General features: G+C 38.1%; 1 protein-coding gene across 4 annotated transcripts in view; it reads left to right on the top strand.

Annotated features, from left to right (window-relative positions):
• LOC106054226 (uncharacterized) overlaps positions 1-12665 on the top strand; it is a 79300-nt gene that overhangs the window by 57717 nt on the left and 8918 nt on the right. For all 4 annotated transcript variants that reach the window (XM_056022891.1, XM_056022894.1, XM_056022892.1 and 1 more), the window contains exons 4-6: positions 9036-9148; positions 10585-10732; positions 10967-12369. In XM_056022891.1, coding sequence (XP_055878866.1) covers positions 9036-9148; positions 10585-10732; positions 10967-12369 — 1664 coding nt within the window. The remainder of the gene's footprint in view (positions 1-9035; positions 9149-10584; positions 10733-10966; positions 12370-12665) is intronic.

The following is a 12665-nucleotide window of genomic DNA, read 5'->3' as shown; positions in this document are numbered from 1 at the left end:
TAATTTCATTGCATGTGTTGAGACTAGACAATTTTATTGAGTAATCAGATTTGTTACCCCCAAGTTTTTTGTTTAATTCCTTGTATGTCACCTGTTGAGACATAGGTGTTTCACAAGTTCAGTTGCAAAGCATTAAGACACAAGACTGTCTAGCTGGCATCGCTGGCTACTAGAGGTTTCTCAAGTACACAGAATGCTTTGAATAGCATTTACATGTACAAATTGATTAGAAGTAGGAGAGGATTGACGAGCTGCCTCGATGATAGTCACACAGACTTAGTAATAAGCTTGAAGTGTACAACTTGCATTCATTAAAAGTTGTGACTTTTATAGTGAGCTGGAATATTTGTCTGTTATTTTATATACATCTGTATGAATAATGCACGCTCTGATTGGCTTGTTGTATCTAGATTGAACAAACTCAAAAAAGGTTGTCACTAATTAGCATTTTGTTGAGAGCCGTACTCGTAAGACAAGCCATAATTTGTTCGAGTTTGCCATTAGCTTGTTAATTTCTCCTTCTGCTGACTTCATAATGAGATGAAACTTAAACGTGGACCTCGGTGCAGAAGTGAATGTGATGCAGTGGTTCAACTCAGCTCTTGGGTTTAACAAGGTCGGGAGGGAAGTGACCTTTTTGTGTGTCAGTTTGTTAACTGATATATTCCTTGGGGAAAGAAACTTGCAGGTGGTCATTGTCCTGGCCACATAGCAAGATGAATCTACTAATACAACATCTATCTATATATATAATTCTCTTCTTCGCTCAAGAGTTTGGACGAGAAGAAGAAGTAAAGGAAATGATGAATGATGAATAGATGGTCTACGTGGCTGCCTAGATCTAGATGTTCTACGTGGCTACCTAGATCTAGGTGTTCTACGTGGCTACCCAGATCTAGGTGTTTACGTGGCTACCTAGATCTAGATGTTCTACGTGGCTACCCAGATCTAGGTGTTTACGTGGCTACCCAGATCTATATGTTCTACGTGGCTGCCTAGATCTAGATGTTCTACGTGGCTGCCTAGATCTAGATGTTCGACGTGGCTACATAGATCTAGATGTTCTACGTGGCTACATAGATCTAGGTGTTCTACGTGGCTACCCAGATCTAGGTGTTTACGTGGCTACCCAGATCTATATGTTCTACGTGGCTGCCTAGATCTAGATGTTCTACGTGGCTACCCAGATCTAGGTGTTTACGTGGCTACCCAGATCTATATGTTCGACGTGGCTACCTAGATCTGGATGTCCTACGTGGCTACATAGATCTAGATGTTCTACGTGGCTACATAGATCTAGATGTTCTACGTGGCTACCCAGATCTAGGTGTTTACGTGGCTACCCAGATCTATATGTTCTACGTGGCTGCCTAGATCTAGATGTTCTACGTGGCTACCCAGATCTAGGTGTTTACGTGGCTACCCAGATCTAGGTGTTTACGTGGCTACCCAGATCTATATGTTCAACGTGGCTACCTAGATCTGGATGTCCTACGTGGCTATCTAGATGTTCGACGTGGCTACATAGATCTAGATGTTCTACGTGGCTACATAGATCTAGATGTTCGACGTGGCTACATAGATCTAGATGTTCGACGTGGCTACCTAGATCTGGATGTCCTACGTGGCTACATAGATCTAGATGTCCTACGTGGCTACCTAGATCTAGATGTCCTACGTGGCTACCTAGATCTAGATGTTCTACGTGGCTACATAGATCTAGATGTTCGGCGTGGCTACCTAGATCTGGATGTCCTACGTGGCTACCTAGATCTAGATGTCCTACGTGGCTACCTAGATCTAGATGTCCTACGTGGCTACCTAGATCTAGATGTTCTACGTGGCTACCTAGTTAAAGCTCATTTTTCCAAGAAAGAAGAAGAATGCACTCTTCAAACAACTGAAGATGCAGATGTTTTGTGAAAAGTGAAATTGCTTAATCTAACGAATGCTTAGATTAGGACAAAAAAAATGTTTCCACGAGTTTGTACAAATTGAATACTGACTTCAAGCAGGACGCTGTGGTGTTGTGGTGCTTCTCATGGATTCATTGATTTTGTTTTGGCGAATACAAACTCTTGGTCTTTGTTGTTCACATCTAAACGCTGATGCCTGATTCTAAGTGTTCAATGTGTTTTTGTGGTGTAGGAAATTACTGTTCGGCAGAGTTGTTTCTTTCCCCCCCCCCTTTCCTCTTCTTACTTGAAGTTCCTAATTACATTTCAATGTGGTTCAATGCTTCTATAAAACATGAGCCCACTTCTTACAGGGGCACTCACTCCTGCTGTAACAAAGAGAGTTCACTTCCTTGTTTCTTCGTTTTCTTGTTTTGTGTCCTTTGTTTGGTCTACAATTTTCTGAGTCTCCTTGAACTGAATGCTCACTGTCGAATCATAGCACTGGCTGCAGTTTAAATTTCTCGGAACAGATTGGGGCATTACAAAACTCAAGGGAGAAGGAAGTTGGCATTGTGGTCAGAGTGTAACTTGACTTTTACCCTTACAATATTAGTTTATCTTATATAATACAAACGTTACATCAAAAAAAAAGAAGATGATTACATCCTACGCGTCATGCATTTAGTCATGCATATTAACCGATGACTTAAATTCTGCCAAGTCACTGGTTTTCCTGGCTAGCTCAGGCAACCCATTCCATGCTCTAATAGAAGGAGTATTTGTACAAATTAGTCCTAGCATATGGGACGAGGAATGTGCCTTTATCTTTGTGTCTTTCAGAGTATTTTATTAAATTTTGTTTTTGTATTTGAAGATTATGGTTCAGTGTTTTATGTATAATCGCTACTTTACTTTTGAGTCTTCTCTCCTGAAGGCTTTCTAAATTTAGTGATTTTACTAAAGGTGTTACTCTAGTCAAATGTGAATATTCGTTTGTTATGAATCTCACTGCTCTATTTTGCGTCTGTTGCAGTTTCTTAATGTTTTCTTGAGTTGAGGGGTCCCAAAACGGAGGATGCATATTCTATTATTGGCCAAACCAAGGTTTACCGATCTATTGCATACGTTGTGCTGACAGATGTAGGCTTGCAGGTTGAATCAAAACCATTTCGTTCACTGTTTCTGCTATCTGGGTCAGCGTAGTAGGGTGTGCTAAAACTGAGCTAAAAACTAGGCAGGTCAGATTAGAATGACGAAGATGTAATTCATGTTTAATGCTAGCTCATGCAGTTACCGTACAAACTTCCAACTACGCGGTACAGACTGATGCTGTTAAAGATGGCCTAATACTTTTTTGTTTGTAGACTTTGGTTAAATTGTCGCATTACACACCGGCTACGCCCGTTGATTTGTTCCCAGGCTAGACATAGTTGAGCACGGAACATCCTTATTTTTTTTTTTTGAACATCCAATAATTGTCCTCACTTGCACGATCCTCCTAACAGACTTCGCCCTTGTATCTACCCCCCCCCCACCACCCCCCACCCACCCCATATTCGCAATTTTCGAATTTTTCATTATTGCGTTTTTTTTCGCGAATTGCGGCGATCAGGCTGTGGATCTTGTCAAAACCGTGTTTTAGCGAGCATCTAAGATTTAGAATGAACCTGCGAAATTTCTGGCGAATTCGTACGACAGTTGATGAGATCTCTTGATACATAAATCAGTCAGTGATATTTTGCGCTTTATAATATAGATATTTTAAATTCGTTTGAAGTATTAAGGTTTTATAATTAGACCTACATTTTTTAAAAAAAAAATTATTTTATTATAATTAAAAATAAATATTTGATTTTTACCTCAGATAAAAAAAAAATGTTACCGAGCCTACTTTATCGATTAGTTTGAGCTTTGTGGCACAGAGCAACGACTGGCTGGTTTATTGTCACGTGGTAAGGTTGTCAAGTTCGTTGGGAATGATCCTTAGCTTGTTGTTTTTAAACAGTCGTATAAATAAATAACTAAAAAAACAAAACTTTGTTGTCCTTGACCTCTCGCTAGATCTAGAACTGTGCTCACATCGTCTGCTAATAGATTTGCGAAGACTATAGAAATAGGAGCGTTCTGTGTTATTCTAGAACTAGCCAGTGACACCCGTCACCTCTAAGTCTAGAATAAGACTAGATTTTACTTAACCCAGCGACTGTGTAAGATGTTCTAGATGTAGTCTAGATCTATCGTGTCTACTTAAACCTACTATTAATCGAGATATTTTTTAGTTTCTCTATCCTGACAATTGACAATTGACGAATCGCATCTCTTTTTTTTTTTTTTAAATATACTTAATATAGTCTAGATCTATATTGTGTTGCGATGTCAAGAAATAAACGGTTGCCATGGCAACATTTGGAAGGTGTGATATATATCAGTGTGATAAAGCGATTCGGAACTAGATCCGAACTTGACACCCCCGCGGTTTATTCTCTCCTCCCCTCACGACCACAAAGTGTTGAAAAGAAAGAAAGAAAGTTGTACGAAACTGAAACTGGGGCTATTGATTTCTGATGGGAAGACAAAACACACACTCAACAAAACAAAAGTCTTCAATCTGCCAGGAATCCAAAAAGGAATGCCGCGCGCGTGTGTGTATGATCTTATCAAGTGAGAGAGTTTAATAACAGGACATAGTGAGGAAATGTAAGCCACGCGAGCCATTCTTTGATTTCGTAGCTTTGATTGTTTCGAGTTTCCATTCAGCAAAGATAAGACATAGATCTAGTAATATGCCGAGAGGCCAAACGAGTCATTTTTTATTTTTTTTTGTTATTATTATTATCTTTTTTTAATTTTTTTTTTTTTTGCAGTTCTTCTATTCATCTAGGAAATTCGTGGGAACTTGGGGAAAAAACGAAAACGGCTCTAACGATTTTCCTAGAAGTTTGATAGTTGGAAAGAGTCAGTAGCTAATTGGCCACACTGGGGAAACTCTAGTTTGACTTTTGTAATTTTTCGAAATATTATCTTCCAAAATGTAAATTTGGTCTAGACAATCTTTATCTTGAACAGACTTAGCGGGTATTCCCGCTGTCTTCATGAAAGACTTAATGAAATTGACGTTAAGGAACACGCTGGAACTTCAGGGAACAATGTCATAGATAACCAATCCATGTTTTAATTTGAACTAGTGATCGCTCGAGTTCTTGTGTTGTCTGGATAGAGGCGCCTTGTCTTATGGAGTTGCACGGGTTGACACACTTACCTCCCTTCCCGCCTTGTCGTTGGCAGCAGAAACCATTATGCTAATTGTTTATTAAATATGGCGGCGTATTCACCTTGACCTATCCTTTAGTCTGTTGGACCGTTGGGGAACCACATAGGATTTGTCAACCGTCTTTCTCTCAGGCTTTGCCTTCACAGTCTGCCTCTTCTTTTTCCTGGTACTGTTCCCAGAAGGAGGGTCTTTGCAAGCCCTGAAGACCTTATAATATGACCATAGAGTTTTAGTTTCTATTATTTTTTTTTTACAGTAGTTAGCAGGTCATCATGGGGTCCAATCCCTGTAGTAACCAGGTCTCCAATCTCTTCGTTTGTGATGCGGTCTTTAAACGTGATACCGTGTCTCCTTCTGTAGCATCTCAATTCCATTGCTAGGATCTCCCTCCTTAGCTCTGCACTCAGCGTCCAAACCTCGCAAGCATATAAGAATGTGGCCATGACCAAGGGAGCGCATCAGTCTGACTTTGGCGTATTAGAAAGCAATGCATTAACGGCTTATTTTTATTTCTGCTGCGTTACTTGGTTGTTGGGTTTATAGCTGTGTGTTTGATTCAAGTCTATAATACAATAGCTCTTAAAGTTTCATCACTCTGTAGTGAACGCTTCTTTAATCAGTGGATACTGTATGTGTGTGTGTGTGTGTGTGTGTGTGCATACACTATATACGCATTGGGTAGATGATGCTCCTAAGAGACACAAACAACGTGTTTAGATATTAAAAGTGTTTAAATATTTTGTATATTCTTTTGGAAAAAAACAACATATTGAGATCTATTTTAAAAAGACTATTTCCACTTTTTAAATACATTTTTTTTTCAGAATTTGCGCTATTCAATTTTAGCTTTGTCATCATGGGAATCTTGGGCCTTAGGCCTCTTTTCTTTGCCTCTTTTTTGGGCATTTATATGCCTCTTTTTTCTTGTCTCTTTTGTGGGCTTTTAAAAATTAATTAATTTATTTATTTTTATTTCAAGTTCTCACATTTCTCAAATAATAAAGTGTAAAGAATACTTAAAATGGTGAATCTACATAAATAGTAGGTAGAAAGTTCAAGATTAATGAAAACAAACAAAACTTGATCTGTCTTGTGAAGATTAGTCTCCGGACTTGGTTTTCTATTGATAAACTTTAACTCCGTGTGATGGATATCTAATGTAATTGATATTTCTCATTTTCCCCCTGCTGATTTGATGAACATTGTGAAAATTCTGGATCTATATATGACTTGTAAATGTTGTTTTAAAAATGGTTTCTGTGAAAACGCATTTATTTATTTGAATAGCACGAGAGTGAGCGATCAGAAGATTGAAAGTAGATGTAGAATTGGGATGTAGAATTGGGATGTAGAATGTGGAGATGTAGAGGGGAGAACCCTATCTTCGCTACTATGCACACAATTTTTTTTTGGGTGTGGGGGGGGGGGGAGAAAGGGGATAAATTTAGGCCTATTAATTATGGTTTAGTGTTAACGATTCAAGGATAGACTGACACCCAGTAATTGATCGCATCCATTGTCTTTGGAGACAGAAAAATCCATTTACATAGTTATGCGTTACTTTAAATCATAGACAACACTTGGACTGCTAAACATAGTTTCAGTTGTACCACGAACATAAACTAGATGATGTTAACTCATTAGTGAGAGCTGCTGGAGTACATGACCCTCTGGCTCTTTTTTTTTTTTTTTTTTTAATCCTTCTAGACAACAAGCAGACGTCAACCCGTATCTATTATCTTCCCCACCCCCACCCCTTTTTTCCCAGATGGCTCTCGATTTGCTGAGTGCTGGCCAGTCGGGGAGGGGGGTGGGTTCCATCAAAGAACAGTTCTGTGACAAACATTGATCCATTAGTTTTTAGTCTTACCATTACATCGACTAGTTCTGCCGCTGGTCACGTCGCTAAAACGTGGCTTTCGTAACCGACGGACGTTTGTAGTGCTGGCATCAAACATTTGAATAAGACAACTCTTGCTGTCAGCAGACGTGGGCTAGGCGTGTGAGTCACGGGTCTAGTCCTTAGCGACAAGTTGGATATTTCTTTTTAATGTCCTTTCGTGTACGAAGAGTCCCCAATATCAACTTGATTTGACTTAAATCCTTGACTTTGTTAACAACTACCAACATTATACCAGTGCGTGTCGAGTAAACGTCTCAGACTAGGGCAGTGTTTCCCAAACTGTGTGTTCGCGGAACCCTAGTGTTCTACTTGAACAGGCGTTCCACGAACTACTGGAATAATTAACTAGTAGGCCGCGACGTAATTTAATCTCTCTTTAAAAAAAAAAAGCAAAGTGTTGCCGCTAAATACTCAGTATGTACGAAGTGATCCGTTATTGAAAACGTTTGGGAACCACTGCACTATGGGATATAACCCGAGGGGGGGGGGCTTTCCTTACCATTTTTGAAAAGACGAACCGGAAAACGAAACGAAATCGATGGCAACATGTTGCCTCAATGTTGTATTTCACTTTCTATGAGATTTATGTAGGTAGGTGCAAGATGCCCACATCACAAACACACTGAGATTGAAGATCAGTTTTCGTCAATTTTTTTTTTTGTATGCCTAGACCTAAGTTAGTCAAGACAAATCTAATTTCACCTCTGCTGTAAGGTCTCTGCTTGTGTCTCCAGTCAGAGCTACCTGTGACTGTCTCCAGACTCTGCTATTACTGTGGTGAATGGAGAGGGGGGAAAAAATAACTATTGCATCATTGTCTTAAAATATCACCCAAGGTCATACTAATACGTCATTCCAAAATACTCTTTAACACTCACTCAGTCTCCATAGCAACATGTGAAGCACAAAACTTATTTTTTTTTATATCTTATTGGTAATCACTTACAGGAGTTTTATTAAAGAGTCTGTCCCTATAGGGCAGCGGTTCTCAACCTTTTAAGCTCGGCGACCCCTTTTAACAATCCCCGACTCTGCCGCGACCCCCCCTCCCCTCGCAGAAATAGAAGAATAAATAAAAACAATCCTTTTTTTCGATTGTCTTTGGCGACACCTGGCAAATCGTCAATCGACCCCCAAGGGGGTCGCGACTCACAGGTTGAGAACCTCTGCTATAGAGTGAAATGGGAACTTGGTTATTGTATCAAGAAATGTTGGGTCTTTGCTGAGTTGAGTTGAAATACATTTGTTCCCATTCAGGAATTGTTAAGATCTAAAGATGTGTTGGTCACATGACAGGCCTTATAATCACTGGCACATCATCTGATGACCCATGGATAGCTTGGGTCTTAAAGGATTTTCTTACTTACTTAGACATGAGCTGAACTTATTATAAAATCATCACAGTTGTTGCCTGAGGAAATAATCGTTCTCTGAAGTTCTATTTCTCACTTTTGATAGCAATCATTCTGTCCACTTCAATGTTCTAAGATATAGTCTTTTTTTACATAGCAACACTATCAATTGACTGTCACTTGAATTTTTAGAAGTTCACAAACATGTAGGTAATGATTTGAAGACAGAACAATTTATATTTCTTGTGTGAATTGTATGGATCATGATTCACAAAAAGAGAGATAGAGCCAACAACATAAATACCATTTGTTTTTGTTTGTGTGATTCATCTTTTTTTTTTTTTCAATTTTATACTAAATATAATTATATTGCTCTACTCTACTGTTTAAAGTGTTTTTTTTTTGTTTTTTTGTTTATTGTCAGATTTAGATCTACTTACAAACTATTTAAAAACTCTTCTAGTTCTTAAGTCAAAATTTAATGAGTTAAAACTAATTGAAATTTAGATCTAGCTTAAACTAAAGGTTAGATCTACCATCTGGTACTATTTCTTTGTCCACTTATCTAGATGAAATATATATTTTTTTGTCTTTTTTTTTTGTGTGTCCAGAGGATGGTCAGAAGAATGCGAACAAGGTTGGTGTCCAGGAGATACCATGTAGAGTTTGTGCAGCTCCATCCTCAGGATTCCACTTTGGGGCTCTCACCTGTGAGGGGTGCAAGGTCAGTGGTCACTTGAGTTTGAATTCCCTGATAGTTTGGACATGTTGATATAGATTAGAAGTATTGTTGTCCACTTGAGTTGAATTCCCTGATAGTTAGGACATGTTGATAGAGATTAGAAGTATCCCCTTGCAACTTGGCTAAGTCTAGTGTGTACTTTTATTTTTCACAAAGTTTGACATTTACCTAGTACAGTGAGGGCTAAAATTAACTGTCAGGAAAAGGGAGATTGATAGAAATGTAAAAACTAACCAGCCTGGGGCTAGTCTATTTTTTTTCAGTAATAATTATGTAAGTTTTAGAACATGAAATATAATGTGTGCCTTTTTATCTTTTTTTTTTTAATTGCAAAAAAACAAAGGTGGGGGAAGGGGCCGATGTAAAAAAAAAAAATAAGTATGCACATTTTCAAGTAATATAACCATCAGTGTGATTTAGTTGGGGGGAGGGTTGGGCTCCACTGACTGGAGTAAGTAAGTAAAACTGTCCATTCAGAAAGATGAGCATTTGAACCTTATATATTGTATGTCTAAGATGATTTCTCTAAATAGCAAACTAATATAGTGTATGTCTAAGTTGATATCTCTAAATAGCAAACTAATATAGTGTATGTCTAAGTTGATATCTCTAAATAGCAAACTAATATAGTGTATGTCTAAGTTGATATCTCTAAATAGCAAACTAATATAGTGTATGTCTAAGTTATATCTCTAAATATCAAATTAATATAGTGTATGTCTGAGTTGATATCTCTAAATATTTAAATATCAAACTAATATAGTGTATGTCTAAGTTGATTTCTCTAAATATCAAATTAATATAGTGTATGTCTAAGTTGATATCTCTAAATAGCAAACTAATATAGTGTATGTCTAAATTGATTTCTCTAAATATCAAACTAATATAGTGTATGTCTAAGTTGATATCTCTAAATATCAAATTAATATAGTGTATGTCTAAATTGATTTCTCTAAATATCAAACTAATATAGTGTATGTCTAAGTTGATATCTCTAAATATCAAACTAATATAGTGTATGTCTAAATTGATTTCTCTAAATATCAAACTAATATAGTGTATGTCTAAGTTGATATCTCTAAATATCAAATTAATATAGTGTATGTCTAAATTGATATCTCTAAATATCAAATTAATATAGTGTATGTCTAAGATGATTTCTCTAAATATCAAACTAATATAGTGTATGTCTAAATTGATATCTCTAAATATCAAATTAATATAGTGTATGTCTAAGTTGATATCTCTAAATAGCAAACAAATATATTGTATGTCTGAGCTGATTTCTCTAAGTCTCAAAATATCAAAACTTCCTTGAAGAAGAAAAGAACTAAAACAAAAGGGAAAAAGAAATTCAATGACTACAAGTTTCTTAAGTTTAAATCTCTATGTAATTCTTTAATCTGTCACATCTGTAGGGCTTCTTCAGGAGGATGGTCAAAGAGAGAGAAGCTTACAACTACAAATGCAGCAAAAGTGGAACCTGTGAGGTCAATGCAATGACCAGGAATATGTGCAAGGCGTGTCGCTACAACAAATGTATTCAAATTGGCATGTCAGTGGATGGTCAGTCTCTTCTCATTCACTCATTTATAAACTTTTTTTTTTTTAATTGAGTGATAATAGCAACTCATCAGTGAACAGCTCTCTATGTACCTTCATTTATAAACGATTCTAAATTCACAGTCATCATAGATTTCGACTGAATGATTTCATTTATTTTAGTATAAATAAATATGCTGGAATCAAATTTTCTTGACGCACAATATTTAATGAGCTTATTTCTTTTTTTGTTCCTAGGTAGCCGAATCGGGCGTCAACCTAATGCTGTGAAGCATGCCATATCCCTTGAAGCTAAGAAGCAAATAGCTCTCAAAACAGAGCCAAATTTACCAAATAGCAAGGCGGAGAATTTTAATTTCGACTCTGTTGTCCTTCAGCCTTGTTTGCCTGGCGATGTTGAACTTGATCAGGAACACTGCCTCAATTCTCCCGGTGACATCAGAAATCCTAAACAAGAAAACCTCAGTCCCCTGGACCACTCGAGACAGTTTTCTGATGTAGGTAGTCCGTTACACTCTGTTCACCCGTCAGACTCACCGATGCATAAAGAGAAACCAAGGATACCCTCCCATGAACAGTCAGTGTACAGTGAGCCTCACTACTCCCAGAACAGGGACACCACCTCCAATCATCCATTCCACATGAGTGACAGCCCTTGCTGTTATAACGACCAGTATCAGTCACAGGAAGTCGGCATGGACTTGTCTGTCCGCCGCTCATCAATGTCCAGTCTTGACTATCAACCCCCCTTACTTCCATCTACTCGCTCCAACTCCTTCTCTACTTCAATGCCCCCGAAACGTTACCCACCCGCCACGCATATGTACAACTCAGGTCCACTTTCCCCACGTTTGTCAGGCTCACTCAGACACAGCAACGAAATGTTAAGCCCCAATAGATTTCCTCACCAGTTTAACTCGCAGGATAATGAGGATGCGCCTCTGAAAAGTTATCACCCTAAAAAAGAAATTTACAAGGCTAGCAGTCATCCTGTGTACAGGACCGATCCCAGTTACACCAACTATAGCTCTCACGTTGAGAGCAGCTCTCCTTGTTTTAAAGATGGATACAGAGATCCTGTCAGCTCACCCGGCCCTCGTGCTGTACACATGCACACCAACAGCTTGTCCTATCATGAGCATGACCAACCAGGCTACCAAAGATCTGACCCGGAATTCATTCACGATTCTCAGGACTATTACATTCCCAGAGGAATGCAGTTCTCATATGCTCAAGGTCACCAGAACTACTCACCTACGAGAGTGAAAAATGTGTACCATGAGCCTTACCCACAATCCCCTGTTTCGGATCGCTCAAGTCAGCACAACAATGTGAATAATCAGTACCACAATGGTAGCTCACAGGCTAAGAAAGAACCACATCCTGTTTACCATAAAGAGAAACCATATCGAACCATCAAGTCACCAACGTACTCCACAGACAGAGAGTTCATCTACCAAACAGACAGAGAGGTCATCTACCGGTCACCACCTGAACCTGACCACAGCCCCCCTGTGCTACCCAAAAGGAATAACAATAAAGTGGTTATGCAGTTCCCTGATGGGAGTGATGTCACTTACAAGGAACTTGATGATATTTTAATTCAGGCAGCTAATGCTTTGTTTCATATTTGTTTAACGGTAAGTCAGCTTTTTTTTTGTTTATTGTTCATATTAGCTACTTTTTCATAGCAAAGGATAGTCTTAACAAGTCAAGATTTAACACGAAATGTTTGCTAGTAAAGATGTTGTGGGATAAACATAGCCTAGCAAAGTGTTTCTCAATATGTGGTCATAAATTACAGCAGTTTGTGACAGTGTTATTCTCTGAAGGTTGAGATGCACTGGTGTTAATAGTTTTATTCTTTACCGTTTAGCATTAAGTTTGTTGTATTTTTTTATTTTTTTGTGCTTGATCTGGAGGATACAATTCTGTC

The sequence above is a fragment of the Biomphalaria glabrata genome, chromosome 3 (assembly GCF_947242115.1).
Source record: "Biomphalaria glabrata chromosome 3, xgBioGlab47.1, whole genome shotgun sequence".
Taxonomy (NCBI): domain Eukaryota; kingdom Metazoa; phylum Mollusca; class Gastropoda; family Planorbidae; genus Biomphalaria; species Biomphalaria glabrata.
The sequence above is the reverse complement of the archived record's forward strand: the minus strand, read 5'-3'. Positions and strand labels throughout refer to the sequence as shown.